Source organism: Hemiscyllium ocellatum, chromosome 17 (genome assembly GCF_020745735.1).
Source record: "Hemiscyllium ocellatum isolate sHemOce1 chromosome 17, sHemOce1.pat.X.cur, whole genome shotgun sequence".
Taxonomy (NCBI): Eukaryota; Metazoa; Chordata; class Chondrichthyes; order Orectolobiformes; family Hemiscylliidae; genus Hemiscyllium; species Hemiscyllium ocellatum.
Window position 1 is genome coordinate 1,233,217 of NC_083417.1, and position 21,606 is coordinate 1,254,822.

A 21,606-nucleotide genomic window follows, 5' to 3' on the forward strand; every position below is an offset into this window, starting at 1 on the left:
GAAATCAGTGTGTATTGGGGGCAACCTCTCCACTGTTTACAATCATATTTGGCACATAGGAAGATGGTTGCAGTTGTTGGATGTCAGTCACCTCAGCTCCAGGTCAGATCTGCAGGAGTCCCTTGGGCTAGTATTCTTGGTCCAACCAACTTCAGCTGCTTCAAACATCACATGACACCGGGTCATAGTCCAACAGGGTTATTTGAAACTGCAAGGTTTCAGAGTCCCCGCTTTTTTCTCAGACAGCTAGTGAGAAACATTACATTGGACACGGAAGTTATAAGTAAAAGTCAAAAGGTCATACAACTTACACGAATGTATTGAACAAACCTCGATGACTATTCTGTCTTTAATGAGTTAGAATGGAGGTGCAGGGTTCGATGGATTAATATGTAAATCCCAGAATTTCTTTCAAATCACTGCACTATGATAACTTGAGGTTTTACCAGAGTAAGGGTAACTCCTCGGGGCAGTGCATTGGAGGAGAGTGAGGCCACGTTTCAGGTCTGTTTGTATCTCAGCCTGAAGTCAAACTGCTTTTACTTCCAAAGTGGGAATTTATAAAATGCCACAATGACTGACTGTAAGAGCCATTGAGATTTGTTCGATACATTTGCATAAGTTGTATCACCCTTTGATCTTTTACTGATAAATTCTGTGTCCGATGTATTCTGTTTCACTAGCTGCCTGAGGAAGGAGCAGTGCTCCATAAGCTTGTGGTTTCAAATAAACCTGTTGGACGATAATCTGGTGTTCTGAGATTTTTGACTTTGTCCACCCCAGTCCAACACCAGCCCCTCCACATCATACTTTATCAATGATCTTCCCTCCATCTGAAGGTCACAAGTGAGGGAATGTTCACCAATAATTGCCCGATGTTCAGCACCATTCATATGAACATGTCAAATGTGACCACACCATCTAGCTCTTTGAGCTTTCTATATGATTCAATCAGACAATGCCTAACCTGTAGGCAAAAATTAGGACTGCAGATGCTGGAGATTAGAGTCTAGATCAGAGTGATGCTGGAAAAGCACAGCAGATCAGGCAGCATCCAAGGAGCAGGAAAATCGAAGTTTCGGGCAAAAGCCCTTCATCAGGAATCAGATTCCTCAGATGCTGCTTGATCTGCTGTGCTTTTCCAGCACCACTCTAAACGAGACTCTCATGGCTACTCTGTGTTTGTTTCAAATTCCACATTCTCACTTACCCCCAAATGGCCTTTAGATTAGATTAGATTACTTACAGTGTGGAAACAGGCCCTTCGGCCCAACAAGTCCACACCGACCCGCCGAAGCGAAACCCACCCATACCCCTACATTTACCCCTTACCTAACACTACGGGCAATTTAGCATGGCCAATTCACCTGACCCGCACATCTTTGGACTGTGGGAGGAAACCGGAGCACCCGGAGGAAACCCACGCAGACACAGGGAGAACGTGCAAACTCTACACAGTCAGTCGCCTGAGTCGGGAATTGAACCCAGGTCCCTGGCGCTGTGAGGCAGCAGTGCTAACCACTGTGCCACCGTGCCGCCAATTACTCTGCCAAACAAGAATCTCTCCTGCACTGTCTAAAAATGTTCATTAATTCCATGTCCACCACCTTCTGAGGCAGAGTTCCAAAGTCTCACAAACCTCTGAGAGAAATAAATTCCCCTCAGCTCTGTCCTGAAAATGTGATTCCTAATTTAAAATAACGCACAATAGTTCTGGACTGGACTGACCCACAAGAAGAAAGATCCTTTTGACAAGTACTTTGTCGAGACCATTCACGATCTTATACACTTCAGTCAGCTTGCACCTCACTCTGCGAAACTCCTGTAGAAAATAGCTAAGCCTCCTACTCCTCAGATATTGAAGCAGTCTGTGTGTATATGCAACAAGACCTGGGTGACATTTAGGTTCGGGCTGACATGTGACAAGTGACATTTGCAGGACACAAGAGCCGATTAAAGACCATCTTCAGCAAGGTGCCTGATCACCACCAATGGTTCAGTACATTTATCATTGAATTCCCACCACTATCAACATCTGGAGGGTGGGAATGGAACCATTAATTAGAAACTCTCCTGGACTCATCACATAAACGCAGTGGTTGGGAATACTGAGGCAAGTAACTCACCTTTTGACTCCCCAAAGCCTGTCCAGTGTCCACAAGGCACAAGTCTGGAGTATGATGGAATACTCCCCACTTACCTGGATGGGTGCAGCTCCAACAACACTCAACAAGCTCAACACCATCCAGGACAAAGCACTTTGCTTGACCAACAGTGGAACATATGTACCATTTACAAAACTCCCTCCGCCTTGTTCAAAAACACCTTTATCCACCAGAAGGACAAGGGCAGTAGACACATGGGAACACCGCCACATACAAATTACCCTCATTCAGACTTTGAAATATTTTGCAGGTCCTTCATCACTGGTCAAAACACACAGGTATGCTCCCTTAACAGCAATGTGCATGTACCTACACCTCACATAGTGCGGTGTTTAAAGAACATGGCTCAATATCTCCTCCACAAACACATTTAGCAACAAATAGCAAATGATGACCTTTTCAGCATCATCTCAGTAAACAAATAAAAACTATTCTCTTTGGACTCTGTCCCTTGAATCCAGGCAACATTCTTGTAAATTTCTTCTGCACTCTTTCCAGTTTAATAACTTCCTTCCGATAGCAAGGTGACCAAAACTGAACGCAATATTCCAAGTGTGGCCTCACCAACGTCCTGTACAACTGCAACATTATTTCCCAACCTCTATACTCAGTGCCCTGACTGATGGGGGGGCAGTGTGCTAAAAGCTGCCTTCACTGCCCTGCCCTGGGACTCCACTTTCAGAGAACCGTGCACTTGAACTCCAAGTTCCCTCTGTTCCACTACACTCCTTAAGGTCTTACCATTCACCATGAAACTCCCACCTTGATTTGACTTTCCAAAATGCAAGACCTCACACTTATCTTTATTAAACTTCATTTGCCATTTCTCAGCCCACTTCCCCAGCTGATCAAGGTCCAATTGCAATTTCATTGAATGTTTTTAAAGTAAAGATAGATAGAATTTTGAACAGTAAGGTAATTAAGGGTTATGGTGAGCGGGTGGGTAAGTGGAGTTGAGTCCATAAATAGATTAGGCATAATCTTATTGAATGGCAGGGCAGGCTCAGTGGGCCAGATGGCTTCCTCATGTTCCTATTTCTTACATTTCTATTTGAATTCAATAAATTTGTTCTCTGTGAGCTAATATAAGAAAACATATAAACATACAAGTTAGGATCGGAGTAGGCCATTCAACCCTTCAAGCCTGCTTTGCTGTTAACTAAGATCATGACTGATCTGATTACTCCATGTTTCTGCCTATCCTGATAATCTTTCCCCTCTCCCATTGCTTAGCAGGAATCTACCTCTCTCTGCCTTAAAGATAGTCAAAGATTCTGCTTGTTTTGAGGAAGAAAGTAGCAAAGACTCACAGCTCTGTGAGAAAATGTATCTCCTTATCTCTGTCTTCGGTATGTGAGTGTGATCCCTTAGTTTTAAACAGTGGAACCTAGCTCTAGGTTCTTCCACAAGTTTAAACATATTTTCTGCATTTATCTTTGTCAAGATCCCCCAGGATCTTATACATTTCAGTTAAATCACCTCATGGTCTTCTAAACTCCACTCGATCTAAGCCCAGCTTGTCCCAATATTCCTTATTAGACCTTCCCAAAGAATGATGTAGATTGTTGAAAAAAAATCAATTGTTTCATGAACAATCCAACTTTCTTCAGGACAGATGCTATGCCGTTCTCACCCGACCTACACTGCACGTGACCCTGGTCTCCCACTGAAAGATTGACTCTGCGTTAAAGAACCTAAAGACATTAGACACTAGGTGCTGTTATTGCTTGCTGTACGACTGTGCAGACTTCACGGTCATTCTGAATGTTCATTGATGTGTTTGGCAGGGACAGAAACAGACTTATGAGTTTACTTACTATTGTAGTGAACTTTCTTGTCTACCTCAATCCAGGCCTACCTATGGGTGGCACGGTGTCTCAGTGGTTAGCACTGCTGCCTCACAGCGTCAGGGTCCCAAGTTCGATTCCAGCCTCGGGCGACTGTCTGTGTGGAGTTTGCACATTCTCCCCTGTGTCTGCATGGGTTTCCTCTGGGTGCTCTGGTTTCCTCCCACAGTGAAGGTCAGGTGAATTGGACATGCTAAATTGCCAATAGTGTTAGGTGCATTGGTCATGGGATAAACGATGGTAGGGGAATGGGTCTGGGTGGGTTTCTCTTAAGAGGGTCGGTGTGGACTTGTTGGGCCGAAGGGCCTGTTTCTACACAGTAGGGAATCTAATCTAATCTACGTTCACTGTGTCCTCACTACCTGGCCCCTGCACATTATCTTCTCCCTAATTTCACCCTGGATCTTTATCGAGAATAATTCTGAATGAATAGCCTGTGTTCTGACCAGTAAATCAATGGGAAAGGAATCCTCATGTTTCAAACCTTGGTACGATCTTAAGTCAAAGAAACCAATTCCTGCTGTTGGTGCAGAGTATTGCAGGTGTTGGAAAGTTAAAACCCAGCTCACTGCCTGTGGTGCTGAGGTTACAGATGTCCCTTGAGTAGCTGTGTACACACTCCCAGCTGCAAACACAAACCTCTATTAATAACTCCGACTTCCTGCTCATGTTAACCACATGACACGAAGACAAGGACTGCCTGACATCAGCCACACCACTGCAGAGATCAGACTCGTTCTTTGGGGCCACATTCTCCTGGCAGTCCCAGCAGATGTGTATTGAAACAGGTCAGTACACAATCATTTATTCATCATGTCTTTAATGTTTTTCAATCTTTCTTATACCTGGTTCCTCTCTTTATCCTGTCACTGTGATTTGGTCAGAACTGCAGTGTTCTCTCTCGGCACTGGGACCTGGCCAGTGACTGAAATAGTTCTCCTTCCACTTGCACAGTGTACAGTGTGCAGTCTCCTTGTCCTGACAGAGCACCTGGCTATAACCATCAATCACAGTGGGAAGGTTAGAGTAGGGGAGAAACCTGTGTAATCCTTACCGGAGTTCACCAGCCCAGCATCGCCTTTTCATCTCCTCCCAATATTCCCAAACAGCTGTTACCTCAATAATGTCATTAGAATAAGTATAAAGAGTGAACAATGAGTGAATATTGAAATAAAGGCTAATAGATTAAGAGACAACATATTTTAAATTGTATTTCAGCCAGTGAAACAAGGGTGAGAAGCAGTTAAAATATGTGTAACATGACTTTAGTAAAAAGGTTAAATACAGCGGTGTGCAAATGACAGGTCAACTGCATAGAAAGGTGACAAAGTTAATTTAAATAGCGAGAAGGTGAGAGATGATTTTGGTGCTAAGGAAGATAAAGCCTAAATGCAGGATTAGGGCAGGCAGCAGGACATTAAATCCCAATGTTAATATTCTGATTTGTCAGATACAGCTGGAGCCGTGAGTATTGCACAAGTAATTTGTGTGTAAGAGATGGTTTATCTGTGTGTGTGTGACACTGTGTGATGGAGGAGGATGTGTGCGTGCTGAGGAGTATGTGTGACAGGCAGATTTGTGAGAGGAACAGTGTGAGAGATGGCTGAGTGTGTGATCAGAGTGTGTGTGTGAGAGACATGTGTTTGAGTGAGTGTGTATGCATCTGCATGTGCGCATTAGCGGTTGTCTGTCTATGTGTGTGTGTAATGTATGCATGTGATATGTCTGTATGTGTGAGTGTATGTAAAATGAGTATATATCTGTGAATGTGTTTATGTGTTTGCAAAGGGTGTGCGTGATGTGGCTATGTGTGTCTGTGTGAGTGTGTGTCTATGTCTGTGTGAAAGTCTGTGTGTAACTGTGTGTATGTGAGTGTTTCTGTGCATGTGAGTGTACATGTCTGTGTGTGTGCACAAGTGAGAGTTTGTGAGTGTTGTGAGTGTGTTGTGCAAGGTTTGTGAAGGTTTGTAGCTCAGGTTGAGGTTTAGGGTGTAGGTTTGCTCGCTGAGCTGTAGGTTTGATATCCAGACGTTTCATTACCTGGCTCGGTAACATCATCAGTGGCAACCTCCAAGTGAAGCGAAGCTATTGTCTCCTGCTTTCTATTTATAGCTTTCTCCTGGATGGGGTTCCTGGGGTTTAGAGTCATAGAGAGTCATAGAGATGTTACAGCATGTAAATAGACCCTTCGGTCCAACTCGTCCACGCCGACCCGATATCCCAACCTAATCTATCTACCAGCCTATCCCTCTGCAGTCCCAGCCATACCTGCTTATGGGAGTCAACAGCAATGACACCAATCCTCAGCGGACCCCAAACATCTCAAGGCCCTCTGAGGCCTCTGATCTCTCTCACAGGACTCAACATCTTCTCCGTTCACATCGACTTTTTGATTTCTATCCTCTTAGAAACTCCATTCCTTGCTGATTACCAATACATTAATCAGCATTGGCTGCAGTTTGATTGTCAGTGACCACCTCCCTGCCTAATCAAAGGCTTCCCATCAATCCAGTTTTGGCCTCCCACATGATGTGGAGTTAAAACCTCACACAGTCTGGGGAATTGCAAATGGACAGTGAGCTTCTACCTAGAGTGTCTGCGCTTCAACATTCACATAAGTTACACTGAAAGCCTGCAGTAAATCTTATATCCTGCTGCTCTTGGGCCTTTGACAGAAATTCAACTCTAAAGTTGGCTACTGTATTCCTGAGATGCTGCCGAATTCTCTATTCCTGAGATGCTGCCGAATTCTCTATTCCTGAGATGCTGCCTAACCTGCTGTGCTTTGACCAGCAACACATTTGCAGCTGTGATCTCCAGCATCTGCAGACCTCATTTTTTACTACTGTATCTGAGACCAAGATAGAATGATGATACATTAGAAGACAGAGAACTTGTGACTTTCACATTGGTGGTGGTAAGTATAATTTCTAAATTATGGTGATGTCATTTTCTGAGGGGTTGATAGATGGTGTCTAGATCTGTGAGTTTGTTTATGACGTTGTGGTTGGAGTGCCAGGCCTCTAGGAATTGTCTGGCATGTCTTTGCTTAGCCTGTCCCAGGATAGATGTGTTGTCCCAGTCGAAATGGTGGGTTTTTTTCATCCATGTGTAGGGCTATGAGGGAGAGGGGGTGGTGTCTTTTTGTGGCTAGCTGGTGTTCGTGTATCCTGGTGGCTAACTTTCTTCCTGTTTGTCCTACGTAGTGTTTGTGGCAGTCCTTGCATGGAATTTTGTAGATGATGTTGGTTTTGTCCATGGGTTGTACTGGGTCTTTTAAGTTTTTGTTTGAGAGTGTTGGTGGGTTTGTGTGCTACTAGGATTCCGAGGAGTTTTAGTAGTCTGGCTGTCATTTCTGATACTTCTTTGATGTATGGTGAGGTGGTTAGGTTTCCTGGCTGTGTTTGGTCTGCGTGTCGTGGTTTGTTCTTGAGGAATCTGCGCACTGTATGTTTAGTGTATCCGTTCTTCTTGAATACGTTTGTGTTGTGTCAGAGAGAGTGTGTGTGTGTGTGTGTGTGTGTGTGTGTGTGTGTGTGTGTGTGTGTGTGTGTGTGTGTGTGTGTGTGTGTGTGCTAGATTTGCACATTACTGGAATGAATGTATAAAGTGCCAGGGTTCAGCTTATCGAGGAGCAGATTGCCAAGCTGGGGAAGAGATTAGTTGCACTTCCCTAAAACCCTTGGACAGGACTTTCTGGAAGTTGTATTGCAGGAAGAGTCACCCACTGATAAGGAAATTGGTGTAATGGAGGGGAAATGCATGGCTATCCGTAGCGGGGGCTGCCATTAAAAATGTTTAACAGCTTTCAATCATTCAGCAGGTACATGGTGCTTACAGCTATGCTGAGTACGGTAGGGAAGATACAGTGTGAAACTGGGAAGCCAGGCATTATTCACGTGAACAGGAGATGGTATCCATCAGATTCTGTATGAATTAGGGGATTCCACAACTGTTTGTTTGCAGCATGACCATGTATAAGTGAGATGCCACTTTAATGGTATTAATGGTGGGTAATTCACATAGAATACATGGCCCAATAATACAGCTAATAATTCAGAAAAGTGAAGGAGGCTTTATCGGGGATCACATTTCAGATTATAGAAACATAATCCCGAGGGCAAGTTTGGGTGTATTCCTCTGTCTTCTGCTGGAGCAGTTAGACAGAAACAGATTGGTTACGTTGACTGATATTACATTGAACATATAGTATCCTCCTTGTAGACAGGGTGAGGATTGGAGACAGGAAGCTTCAAACCACATGCTCCTAGCATTACTAAGACAGCCTAGTGCCACCTCCGTGTTATTGTCCCACTTGACCTTTTCTTGATGAATCTGCTGTTGAACTTCTCATGTGTCTTTCTCCCCTTCACACCTCACCGATGCAATATACTCCTACCAGGTTTCCCACCATAAACGTGAGATGCAGCTCCCCTCACACCCAGCCCGAGTCCTGAAGAAGGGTTACACCCAAACCGTTGACTTCTCCACCTCCTGATACTGCTTTGCTTGCTGTGTTCTTCCAGCCTCCTCCTTGTCCACACATGGAGCTAAACATTTTGGACAAAAACCAAAATTGTCCCAGCTAGTCCCAGAGTAAAACATGAGATGTAGTTCTTTGAGCTAGTGCTGAATCTTGATGGAGCACTGTAGTAGGCCCGAGACCGAGGTATTGGTGTGGAAACACGGTGATGTTGTTCATGTGGCAAGCAAATGGAAGCTCAGGGTCATTTTTGTGAACAGAACACGAGTGTTTGGCAAAGTGGTCCCTCAGTTTGCACTTTGTTTCCTCACTATAGAGGAGAGCACATTGTGAGCAGCGAGTACAGTCAATTGAATGTAATGCAGGTAAATTGCTGCTTCACATGGAAGGTGTGTCTGGAGCCTTAGGACACCTTAGTCCTCTCCTTCTCTACTTCCAACACTTGCCCATTGCCCCGCAGCACCTTCCCCTGTAACCGCAGAACGTGCAATGCCTGCCTGTTTACCTCCTCCCTCCTCACATCCAAGGCCCAGACTCACCTTCCAAGGGGTCCTGCAACCTCTAGGACTCAATATTCAGCTCAATAACTTGACAGCCTGATTCCAATCCTCTATGTTTTTTTCATCCCTCCCACATTTGGCCCTGTTATGACTTTGGTTGTTTCTAGCTCAGGCGCCCATTCCCATGTCCCCCTCAGCCCATTATCACATTATATGGGTTGCACTCAACTCAGCACTCAGCAAACTCACTTTCTCACTCTTAGCTCTTATTATTCCTTACTCAGCTTCTCCTCTGCCCTGGCCTGCAATCCAGCATCTCTTTATTTAGCTACCCCGTCTCTCTGTAGATATCAGGACCTCTTCTACACCTATCCAGTCACCTCTCTCACTCGCTGTCTCTGTGCTTCCCATCCCCCCACTTTGTCTTCAGGATGAGTGTACACACTGTTACCCAACTTGCAGATGGTGCACTCAGCTCCCAGCACCATCTCCCTGCCATTAGACCTTGACTGTGGCTCTGCAGTGATGCTGGATAGTGTGACAATATATTTAGTGCCCACACAGAGGGGACTAACATCCACCTGTAAGATTAAAGGTCAAATATTTATACACAGGCTCAAAGTCAGGTTCAAGCATTGTCACCTGTATCATCAAAATGCCCTCAATAAGTTTTACTCTTGCTCTCCCTCCCACATTGTCTCAGTGAACAGAGTTGGTTTGGGGGGTGGGGTTGGGGTGGGGGCTGGATGGATCTGGCTTGGCTGTGGAGAATTTTGGCCCTGGAGGTTTGGCAGGGTGACCCTGCGAGTGTTTGTGACCTACGAGCCACACATGACATCAGGCTTCTTGCTAAAGACAAGTTGATCCAGTTTGGCTGAACTTTCAAGCGTTAGAGAGGGACAGGCAAGGTGGAGGTGGCTGCCATAGCTGCTTGGTAGTGTCCTGGCTGGAATCAGACTGGGTTCCTCCTGGCATTATCCTGCCTCCTGGTGAGGAGGAGGGCACCTGGAATGGGGCCAAAGTTGCCATCTCCTTGTCACATTACCATTGGTCCTGAAGGTCAGTGGAAGCCCAGTGGCTGGAATGTTTGCACCTCTTCAGCTGGCTCTGAGACTGCTGGGCCTGGCTCTCCCTGGCCACTGCCAACCTGGCCATGCAGACACAAAGACATGAGCAGGATTTATGACCATAAGACATAGGAGCAGAAATTAGGCCATTCAGCCCATGTGTTGCTGGAAAAGTGCAGCAGTTCAGGCAGCATCCAAGGAGCAGGGGAATCGACGTTTCGGACATGAGCACTTCTTCAGGAAATCAGCCATTCAGCCCATTAAGTCTATTCCACCATTCAATCATGGCTGAGGAGTTTCTCAACCCTATTCTCCCACTTTCTCCCCATAATCCTTGATCCTCTTGACAGTCAAGAACCTATCCAGCTCCATTTTAAATATACTCAATGACCTGGCCTCCACCGTCTTCTGTGGCAGTGAATTCCAGAGGTTCACCACTCTCTGGCTGAAGAAGTTTCTCCTTATCTCCTTTCTAAAAGGTCTTTCCTTTACTCCAAGGCTGTGCCCTCAGGTCCTAGTGTCTCCGACCAGATTTTGGAAAGGTGCAGAAGTAACAGGGTTGTTGTCATGGGTGACTTCAACTTCCCAATCTTGAAAATAGCTTGGATGGAGCAGTTTGTGTCAGGTGTGTCCTGGAAGGGTCCCTGATGCAATATGTTGGTAGGTCAACTAGAGGGGAGGCCATATTGGATTTGTTACTTGGCAACAAATCAGGTCAGGTGTCAGATGTCTCGGTGGGAGAGCATTTCGGTGATAGTGATCATAACTCCCTGACCTTTACTTTAGTCATGGAGAGAGATGGGAGCAGATAGTATGGGAAAGTTTTAATTGAAGAAGGGAGAATTGTAATGCTATTAGGCAGGAACTGTGGAGGATAAATTGGGAGCAGATATTCTCAGGGAAATGCATGACAGAAATGTGGAGGTTGTTTAGGAAGCACTTGCTGTGAGTGCTGGATAGGTCTGTCCCACTGAGGCAAGGAAGGGATGGTAGGGTGAAGGAACCTTGGGTGACAAGAGATGTGGAACATCTGGTCAAGAGGAAGAAGAAAGCTTATTTAGCACATAGAACATGGAAAGTTAAAGTGCAGTACAGAACCTACAGCCCTCGATGTTGCCCCAGCCTGCAAACTTAATCTGATGCCCATCTAACCTGTGTTCCATTATTATCCATATGTATGCCCAATGCCCATTTAAATGCCCATACGTCAATGAGGCCACTACTGTTGCAGGCAGGCCGTTCCACGTCCCCTACTAATCTCTGACTGAAGAAACTACCTCTAATGTCTGTCCTAAATCTGTCATCCCTCAATTTAAAGCTATGGCCCCTCATGTTAGCCTTCACCATCTGAGGAAAAAGGCTCTCCCTGTCCACCCTATCTAACCCTCTGATTATCTTAGTTCCCTTGGCCTTTCCTTGTATGACCTCCCCTCCATACCAGGCAACATCCTTGTAAATCTCCTCTGAATCCTTTCCAAAGCTTCCCTTTAAGGTTGAGGAGGCAAGGATCAGACAGGGCTCTAGAAGGTTACAAGGTGGCCAGGAAAGAACTGAAGAATTAACTTAGGAGAGTTAGAAGAGGTCATGGAAAAGCTTTAGCAGGTAGGATTAAGGAAAAATGTAAGGCGTTCTACACTTATGTCAGGAACATGAGGTTGGCCAGAGTGAGGGTAGGGCCTATCAGGGAGAGTGGAGGGAACTTGTGCCTGGAGTTGGAGGAAGGATGGGAGGTCCTTAATGAATACTTTGCTTCAATATTCACTACTGAGAGGGACCTTGTCATCTATTGAGGACAGTATGAAACAGACTGATGTGCTCGGACAGGTTGATGTTAGGAAGGAGTAAGTGCAGGAAAGTTTGAAAAACATAAGGATAGATAAATCCCATGGGCCAGATGGGATATAGTTGAAAATGTGTTGCTGGTTAAAGCACAGCAGGTTAGGCAGCATCCAAGGAATAGGAAATTCGACGTTTCGGGCATAAGCCCTTCATCAGGAATGTTCCTGATGAAGGGCTTATGCCCGAAACGTCGAATTTCCTATTCCTTGGATGCTGCCTAACCTGCTGTGCTTTAACCAGCAACACATTTTCAACTGTGATCTCCAGCATCTGCAGACCTCACTTTTTACCAGATGGGATATACTCTAGGTTATTCCAGGAAGTGAGGGAAGAGATTGCTGCACCTTTGGCGATGACATTTGCGTCTTCATTGTCCACTGGAAGGTGGCAGATAATTGGAAGGTGGCAAATGTTATTCTATTATTCAATAAAGGGAGTAGGGATGACCCTGGGAATTACAGACCAGTCATTCTTACGTCAGTTATTGGAGAGGATTCTGAGAGACAGGATATATGTTTATTTGGAAAATAATAGCTTGAATAGAGATAGTCAGCATGGCTTTGTGAGGGGCAGGTCATGCCTCACAAACCTTATTGAATTCTTTGAGGATGTGACAAAACACATTGATGAAGATAGAGTGGTAAATGTGATGTATATGGATTTTTGCAAGGTGTTTGATTAGATTCCCCATGGTAGGCTCATTCAGAAAGTAAGGAGGCATAGGATACAGGGAAATGTGTCTGTCTGGATACAGAATTGGTTGGCCCACAGAAGACAGCGGGTGGTAGATGGAAAGTATTCAGCCTGGAGCTTAGTGACCAGTGGTGTTCCCCAGGGATCTGTTCTGGGACCTCTGCTCTTCCTGATTTTTATAATTGACTGGGATGAGCAAGTGGGAGGGTGGGATACTGAGTTTGCAAAGGTTGGTGGAGTGTGGATAAGTATGGAGGGCTGTTGTAGGTGACAATGGGACATTGACAGGATGCAGAGCTGGGCTGAGAAGTGGCAGATGGAGTTCAATCTGGAAAAATGTGAAGTGATTCACTTTGGAAGTTCAAATTTGAATGCAGATTACAGGGTAAAAAGCAGGATTCTGGGCAGTGTGGAGGAACAGAGGGCTCTTGGGGTCCATATCCATAGATTTCTCAAAGTTGGCACTCAAGTTGATTGTTGAGAGTGCGGTGCTAGAAAAGCACAGCAGGTCAGGCAGCGTCCGAGTAGCAGTAGCAGTATTCAAGTCCTCTCAAAATAAATGCCATCATTGCACTTGCCTTCCAAACTCCTGACTGAACCTGCACGTTTACCTTGAGAGAATCCTGGATTAGAACTCCCATGCCTCTTTGCTCTTCAGAATTCTGAACTTCCTCTCCATTTAGAAAATAGACCATGTTTTTATTCTTCTTACCAAAGTGCATGACCTCACAGTTTACCACACTGTACTCCATCTGCCATTTTGCCCAATCTCCGGACCTGTCCAAATCCTTCTGCAGCCTCTCTGCCTCCTCAATGCTGCCTGTCCCTCTACCTATCTTTGTATCATCTGCAAACTTCGCCAGAATGCCCTCAGTTCCTTCTGGATTGTTAATGTAGTCCCAGCACTGACCCTTGCAAAACACCACGTGTCACTGGCTGCCATCCTGAGAAGGAGCCTTTTATCCCCACTCTCTGCTTCCTGCCAGACAGCCAAGCTTCTCTCCATGTGAGCACCTTGTCTCTGACAGCATACGCCCTTATCTTATACAGTAGCCTCCTGTCCGGTACCTTGTCAAAGGCCGCCTTAAGATCCAGAAAGGTAACATCCATTGACTCTCCTTGGGCTAACCTGTTCGTTAGTTCCTCAAAGAATTCTAGCAGATTTGTCAGACATGACCTCCCATGTTGACTTTACCATACACCTTCAAGTACTCAGAAATCTCATCCTTCATGATGGATTCCAGGATCTCACACACAACTGAGGTTTGACTAATTGGTCTGCAATTTTCCATCTTTTGCCTTACTCCCTTTTTAAACAGGGTCTTATGTTAGCGATTTTCCAGTCCTTAAATTCCATAGAAGTCTGACTTTGTCTCTTCTTTAAATTTCTATCTGTGAGCTTTTGGTACTGACCCACAGACACTGAGAACCACAAGTTTCACTGTATCATTGTCAGCAGGACTGGTCATCCTGAGAAGGTGAGTGTGCTTCCCTGTGAATACACATTGTACTTAAATTGTTCACTTTCCTGTAGGTTACTGCAGTTTTGTGGCAATTATCTCAACTACAAATCAATTCCTTCCTCACTGCATTTAGATACTGAAACAGCATCAGAAATGCCAAAGCAGACACGAGATTGTGCTCAGCAAGAGAGACAGTTTATGTCAGCACAAAGTTTGTTGTAGGAACCATGGAAATGACTCTGTGTGGGTAAGAGACATGGTCAAGGCGAGGTCAACTCCAGTGATATATAACATTCAAGTTGGTGTGATGGATGCCAACAAGGACACGGGCTATTTGAAAGCTGCAAACTCACAGACAATGTAGGAGCAAAACGTGCCCAACCTTCCTGAGTTTTCCAGAACCTGTGGGTTCACTCTCTCAGTCAAATGTTGAAGAAACCTTGGAATCTGAGCTGGATATGGCAGATGTCACTGCCTCAACACCTCTGCAGCCAGAAGAGGCAAATGAATTTCATCCGTGATGCTTTAGACACAAGACACACCATCCCTATCAGAGGCAGCATCAGAGAAACCAGACCCTGTGCCAAAATGCCCCAGGAGGGGCTACAAAGAAAAGAAACCGGCCTCTGACCTCGGACTCAGAGGGAGAGGGATGTATTCATTGTAACAAGGTCAGCCAGGTGCCCCTCATAGAGCAGGAGTTCCCTGACTGGGGCAATCATGGAGCCAGGGATATCAGATACAAACAGAAGCCAGGGATCCTATTGACCCTGAGAACTGGCTCCGAAGAAGCCAGACCCCAGTGTGATGGACTTTCCATAAATAAAGGTGATTTGGTGACAGGATACCGGCCTCTGTGGATTTAAATCAGAAACTAAGCACATATTTCATATCAAATCAAAATCAGGAGTTAATTTTAAATCCTCCTCAAGTTTTACCATAATTTTTTTTGTTCACTTTTTTTTTACTCTGTCCACTCTAATTTTCTTGCTTCTCTTTCTCTCTCCCGTAAGAATTTAAATTCAAGTTTTGTCATTTCTCTTTTTCCTTTTCCTTTCTTTTGAACTGATGTTTTTGCTTTTCACTATCTCTTTCCAATTGAAGTTTAGTTTTGAATTGGATTCTTGCTGTAATGATCTAATGTAAACTATTAGGAACACTCTCTTCCTTCTCAAACGTCAAGACACTACTTCAACAATCTCTCCCTTTTCAGCTCGACTCCTAATTCCTCTGACACAACCTTCAACTTAAAGTGTGTTAACTGCTTTAAGGCACTATAAGACAAATCTTTCCTGAGCAATAAAAGTAGCCATGTTGAATTCCCACTGAGTGCAGAAAAATAAATGCGAAATACCGTTTGTTTAAACTCTGGAAAATTTCCAGTCTGCAAGTTTTATGGCCTCTGAACCCATTGCACAATAGCTTCAAAGTAAGGAACATGACTTCAAATCCCCATAGAGCATTGTAACGTTTAAAAAGAGATGAGTTTCCCATTGACCGACCTAACAGAAGACAAAGTTCACATTTTAAGACTTTTACTGTAATGTAAAGCTAATTTCGAATTCGAAAACATGATTTAACAAGGAATTAATGTACTGAACCAAAGAAAAGGTTATTTTGCACAAACTGTCTTGCACACTTGAAGTACACCTTACAACCCTTTGGCTATGAACATATTATAGCAGTCATGTAGATTTACAAGAAGCAAGTCCAAAGATACTCACTAAGTTGAAACTTTCAATGTTTTCAGATTAGATTAGATTCCCTACAATGTGGAAACAGGCCCTCTTGCCTAACAAGTCCACACCGACCCTCTGAAGAGTAACCCACCTAGACCCATTTCCCTCTAACTAACGCACCTAACACTGCGGGCAATTTAGCATGGCCAATTCACCTGACCTGCACATCTTTGGACTGTGGGAGGAAACCTACGCAGACACAGGGAGAATGTGCAAACTCCACACAGACAATCACCCGCTCGAATTGAACCTGGGCCCCTGGTGCTGTGAGACAGCAGTGCTAACCACTGAGCCACCATGCCACTCAAAGTTATTGCATTCAGCCTGAGTCTTCCAGATCTTATCTCCATGACTAAGGCATACATCAGCAACTCCTTGTTCCTTAGACCTCCCAAAGTTGTATGAGCTCTCGATAAAAGCAAATTACTGCAGATGCTGGAATCTGAAACCAAAAGAGAAAATGCTGGAAAATCTCAGCAGGTCTGGCAGCATCTGTAAGGAGAGAAAAGAGCTGACGTTTCGAGTCTAACTGACCCTTGGTCAAAGCTTAAAAAGGGGAGAAATAGGGAGGTATTTATACTGGGCTGAGAGAAGAGGCATCTCATCTTCTGACTAGGCACATTACAGCCTGCCGGTCTCAACATTGAATTCAACAACTTCAGATAATTTTATTTCATTTATTTAATTCATCTTTTTTTTCACTGTTCTGTATCTCTTATTTCTTGATTGTCTCTCTTTCTCTCGCTCCCCACTCTCTCATCACCTTTTCCCTCTCCTCTTCCCCCTTTGATACCCTTCTCCCCTGTTTTCCATTTTGCCTCTGCTTCACCCCTCCCCCCCATCTCCCCCATATTCTGTCACATAGCACTGGCTTCAGCCTTGGTCATTCACAGCTCCCTATAATCTCTCTGTGCACTGTCAGTATCACCCCTTTATTGTTACCTTTGCTTCTGGAGCCATGACTCACCTTCTCTCAGCCTCATATAAATACCTCCCTATTTCTCCCTTTTTTTAGCTTTGACCAAGGGTCAGTTAGACTCGAAACGTCAGCTCTTTTCTCTCCTTACAGATGCTGCCAGACCTGCTGAGATTTTCCAGCATTTTCTCTTTTGGTTGCTTGAGCTCTCTGCGCTTTCTTTCAGAAAACTGACTTATAACTGATTGGTTGCTAAAATGGTAATTTTATGTTCACATCAGTAGCTGTTTTGTTCCTCCACATAGTACTAGCTACGTTCTCTCTCTCTCCCTGTCTCAAAAGGCTGGTGTCTTAGGTTTAAAAGGTGCTGTTGATATTTCAAAGGGTGTCAGGGAGGCTACGGTTTCAGTTGCCCTCCATCCAGTGGTAATCCATTTGCAAGAGCCTGTCTCTGAGCAGAGATATTTATTATGACCTTACTACATGTAGACACTTTTTCAGACCAATCTTTTTCACTTTAAGTTAAAGAATATTTTTAAAAATATGAGTTTCTTGTAAATTCCAGTTTATGTAACAGTATAAATTGCAAAATAATGGCAGAGTATGATGACCAGCTGCAGCTCATTCATTCTGCCCATTCTTTCTCTTCTCTTTTTCTTCTTCCTAGTGATTTTTTTTCTCTTATTGTTCTTCTTCTTTTCTTCCCTTTGATTCCCGGCCTCCAGCAACCTCCAGCAAGGAGTGACGACTTCTGTCCTCCTGCAGTGGCCTCCCAGTGTTGGCATGGCAACCTCCCAGCTTACCGCAATGGCCTCCCAGTGTTGGCATGGCAACTTCCCGGCTTACCGCAGTGGCCTTCCAATGTTGGCATGGCGACCTCCTGGCCACCAGCAACTTCCAGCAAGGAGTGACAAGTCCCGGCCTTCTGCAATGGCCTCCCAGCATTGGCATGGTGATGTCCCATCGTGGCATGGTGAATTGCCAGCATAGTGCAGTGGCCTCCTCCCATAGGGTCCCCCTGGCATGGCATGGTGATCTTCTGGCCTCCTGCAGCAGCCTCCTGGCTTGGTTCATCACCAGCGCGGTGTGGAGCCAGGGCCTGGTGCAGACTGGAAGCTGAGTGCCAGCATGGTCTGCTGGACTGAACTCTTTTCCATAATGCTGGACATGTTATTTTTTTGACAAATCTTGTAACAACAGAAGCTGTGCCAAAGTAATTTTGTGTTTAAGTCAATGCTGCAAATGATGACATATAAAAGTTTCACTATATGCAATGAGTATATGTGACAATAAAGGCTATTCTATTCTATTCAATTCACATCAGGTCCCCTGGATTGGGTTGCTATTTGCAGACTGTCCCTGGAATTATGTCAATGTTCACAGGATCCTGAGACTACATCACATTTACAGAGGTCCCTGGAGATTTGCCAAAAGAGTTCTTAGGAAGTGTGTCAGTATTCGTAGGCCTTCCTAGAAATGTGCTAGCATTTTCTGGGCTCCCTGTGAGTGTGTAAGTATTTTCAGGGAGTCGCTTGGTCATTATTTGTAAGGATGCTCTGGGAGTGCAGCTGGTCAAAATGAAGTTATCAGTGTTCTTGTATGACATCATTAATATTTGGGTGCCATCAGCCACACCCAACCATATCCTGGATTGGGACTAACCCCAGATCTTTCCTCTTAACAGGGATGAATGGGAACAGTCAATCTCCGACTGCAATCAGTGGAGCTCTGTCTACCCTGAATGGCTTCAGCAATGGTCCTGCCACCTCAACCAGCTCCTCTCTCACCAATCAACAGCTGCCTCCTCCCTGTGGATCCAGGCAACTCTGCAAACTGAAGCGATTCTTGACCACACTACAGCAGTTCGCCAGTGATCTATCCCCAGAGGTTGGAGAGTATGTGAGGAACTTAGTGTTGGGACTTGTGGTAGGTACTGTAGTTCCCTGATCCTAACTGAACAATCCTCCATAGATCATTAGCTAAAGATTATGCTGTTGTGTAACTCTCTGAAGCTAGCAGTGACTCAGATGCATTCATAAGTGGAGTATTGTTCAGTTCCTGTATTACTCACAATCGGTTGAACTGTTTCAGGTTGCGTGTCCATGTCTGTATTTAGAAACCTGCATTCATTTAGGGAAGGAAACCAGCACAGCCGCCCATTTTAGGCCGATGTAACGCTAGTCCCACATGAATGTGATTGACACCTAACTGCCCTCCAGCTTGTGGTTCAAGAGGTCAATGGATAACTACTTTCTCAGCAAAACACAGGACAGATATGAAATGCTCACTTTCCTGAAATGCCAGCCCAGGCAGAAGGTACAGACATTTCTATCTCATCACAAACATTGCATTGAGTTGGAAAATGTCCTTGGTGCAGGATGTTACAGAAATTGCAGGAAGTGTGAGCAGCTGCAGCTCCTTACTGACCATATTGTTTGGTGGGTGCAGCAGTTGGGCACACTGAGGACTATACAGGAGACAGAGAATGTGACAGACACTAGTAACAGGGAGGTGGTCACACCAAACGTTCCTGATAAAGGGCTTCCTCCTGCTCTTTGGATGCTGCCTGACCTACTGTGCTTTTCCAACACCACACTCTCAACTCTGATCTACAGCATATGCAGACCTCACTTATATTACAGATTCAGAGCTGAAAATGTGTTGCTGGAAAAGCGCAGCAGGTTAGGCAGCATCCAAGGAGCAGGAGAGTCGACGTTTCGGGCATAAACCCTTCTTCAGGAATGAGGAAAGTGTGTCCAGCAGGCTAAGATAAAAGGTAGGGAGGAGGGACTTGGGGGAGGGGCGTTGGAGATGCGATAGATGGAAGGAGGTCAAGGTGAGGGTGATAGGCCGGAGTGGGGGTGGGGGCGAGGAGGTCAGGAAGAAGATTGCAGGTTCGGAAGGCAGTGCTGAGTTCGAGGGATTTGACTGAGACAAGGTGGGGGGAGAGGAAATGAGGAAACTGGAAAAATCTGAGTTCATCCCTTGTGGTTGGAGGGTTCCCAGGCGGAAGATGAGGCACTCTTCCTCCAACCGTCGTGTTGTTATGGTCTGGCGATGGAGGAGTCCAAGGACCTGCATGTCCTTGGTGGAGTGGGAGGGGGAATTGAAGTGTTGAGCCACGGAGTTGGTTGGTCCGGGTGTCCCAGAGGTGTTCTCTGAAACGTTCCGCAAGTAGGCGGCCTGTCTCCCCAATATAGAGGAGGCCACATCGGGTGCAGCGGATGCAATAGATGATGTGTGTGGAGGTGCAGGCGAATTTGTGGCAGATCTGGAAGGATCCCTTGGGGCCTTGGAGAGAAGTAAGGGAGGAGGTGTGGGCGCAAGTTTTGCATTTCTTGCGGTTGCAGGGGAAGGTGCCGGGAGTGGAGGTTGGGTTGGTGGGGGCTGTGGACCTGACGAGGGTGTCACGGAGGGAGTGGTCTTTTCGGAATGCTGATAGGGGAGGGGAGGGAAATATATCCCTGGTGGTGGGGTCTGTTTGGAGGTTTCAGAAATGACGGCGGATGATACGCTGTATACGGAGGTTGGTGGGGTGAGAACCAGTGGGGTTCTGTCCTGGTGGCGGTTGGAGGAGCGGGGCTCAAGGGCGGAGGGGCGGGAAGTGGAGGAGATGCGGTGGAGAGCATCATCGATCACGTCTGGGGGGAATCTGCGGTCCTTGAAGAAGGAGGCCATCTGGGCTGTACGGTATTGGAACTGGTCCTCCTGGGAGCAGATGCGGCGGAGATGAAGGAATTGGGAATATGGGATGGCGTTTTTACAGGGGGCAGGGTGGGAGGAGGTGTAGTCCAGATAGCTGTGGGAGTCAGTCAGTTTATAGTAGATGTCCGTGTTGATTCGATCGCCCGAGATAGAAATGGAGAGGTCTAGGAAGGGGAGGGAGGAGTCTGAGACAGTCCAGGTGAATTTGAGGTCGGGATGGAAGGTGTTGGTAACGTGGATGAACTGTTCAACCTCCTCGTGGGAGCACGAGGCAGCGCCGATACAGTCATCGATGTAGCGGAGGAAAAGGTGGGGGGTGGTGCCAGTGTCGTTGCGGAAGATGGACTGTTCCACATATCCTACGAAGAGGCAGGCATAGCTGGGGCCCATGCGGGTGGCCATGGCAACTCCTTTGGTTTGGAGGAAGTGGGAGGATTGGAAAAAGAAGTTGTTCAGGGTGAGGACCAGTTCAGTCAGTCGAAGGAGGGTGTCAGTGGAAGGGTACTGGTTGGTGCGGCGGGAAAGGAAGAAGCGGAGGGCTTTGAGTCCTTCGTGATGGGGGATGGAGGTGTACAGGGACTGGATGTCCATCGTGAAAATAAGGCGTTGGGGACCAGGGAAGCAAAAATCATGGAGGAGGTGGAGGGCGTGGGTGGTGTCCCGAACGTAGATGGGGAGTTCTTGGACTAAGGGGGACAGGACCGTGTCGAGGTATTGGGAGATGAGTTCGGTGGGGCAGGAGCAGGCTGAGACAATGGGTCAGCCGGGGTATTCAGGTTTGTGGATTTTGGGCAGGAGGTAGAAACAGGCGGTGCGGGGTTGTGGGACTATGAGGTTGGAGGCGGTGGATGGGAGATCCCCTGAGGTGATGAGGTTAGGAATGGTCTGGGAGATGATGGTTTGGTGGTGGAGGTGGGGTCGTGGTCAAGGGGGCAGTAGGAGGAGGTGTCCGCGAGCTGGCATTTAGCCTCAGCGGTGTAAAGGTCGGTGCGCCAAATTACTACCGCACCTCCCTTGTCTGCCGGTTTGATGGTGAGGTTGGGGTTGGAGCGGAGGGAGTGGAGGGCTGCACGTTCCGAGGGTGAGAGGTTGGAGTGGGTGAGAGGGGTGGAGAGGTTTGAGGTGGTTAATGTCGCGGCGGCAGTTGGCTATGAAGAGATCGAGGGCGGGTAAGAGGCCAGCACGGGGT

The 21,606-nt window shown here is 46.1% G+C and overlaps 2 protein-coding genes across 2 annotated transcripts in view; one reads left to right on the plus strand and one right to left on the minus strand.

Annotated features, from left to right (window-relative positions):
• The window catches only part of acsf3 (acyl-CoA synthetase family member 3), a 159,034-nt gene that overhangs the window by 104,396 nt on the left and 33,032 nt on the right, over positions 1-21,606 (minus strand). The window lies entirely within an intron of this gene.
• Positions 1-21,606, plus strand: part of cbfa2t3 (CBFA2/RUNX1 partner transcriptional co-repressor 3) — a 127,771-nt gene that overhangs the window by 28,751 nt on the left and 77,414 nt on the right. The window contains exons 2-3 of the mRNA XM_060838314.1: positions 4,702-4,800; positions 18,397-18,638. Coding sequence (XP_060694297.1) covers positions 4,702-4,800; positions 18,397-18,638 — 341 coding nt within the window. The remainder of the gene's footprint in view (positions 1-4,701; positions 4,801-18,396; positions 18,639-21,606) is intronic.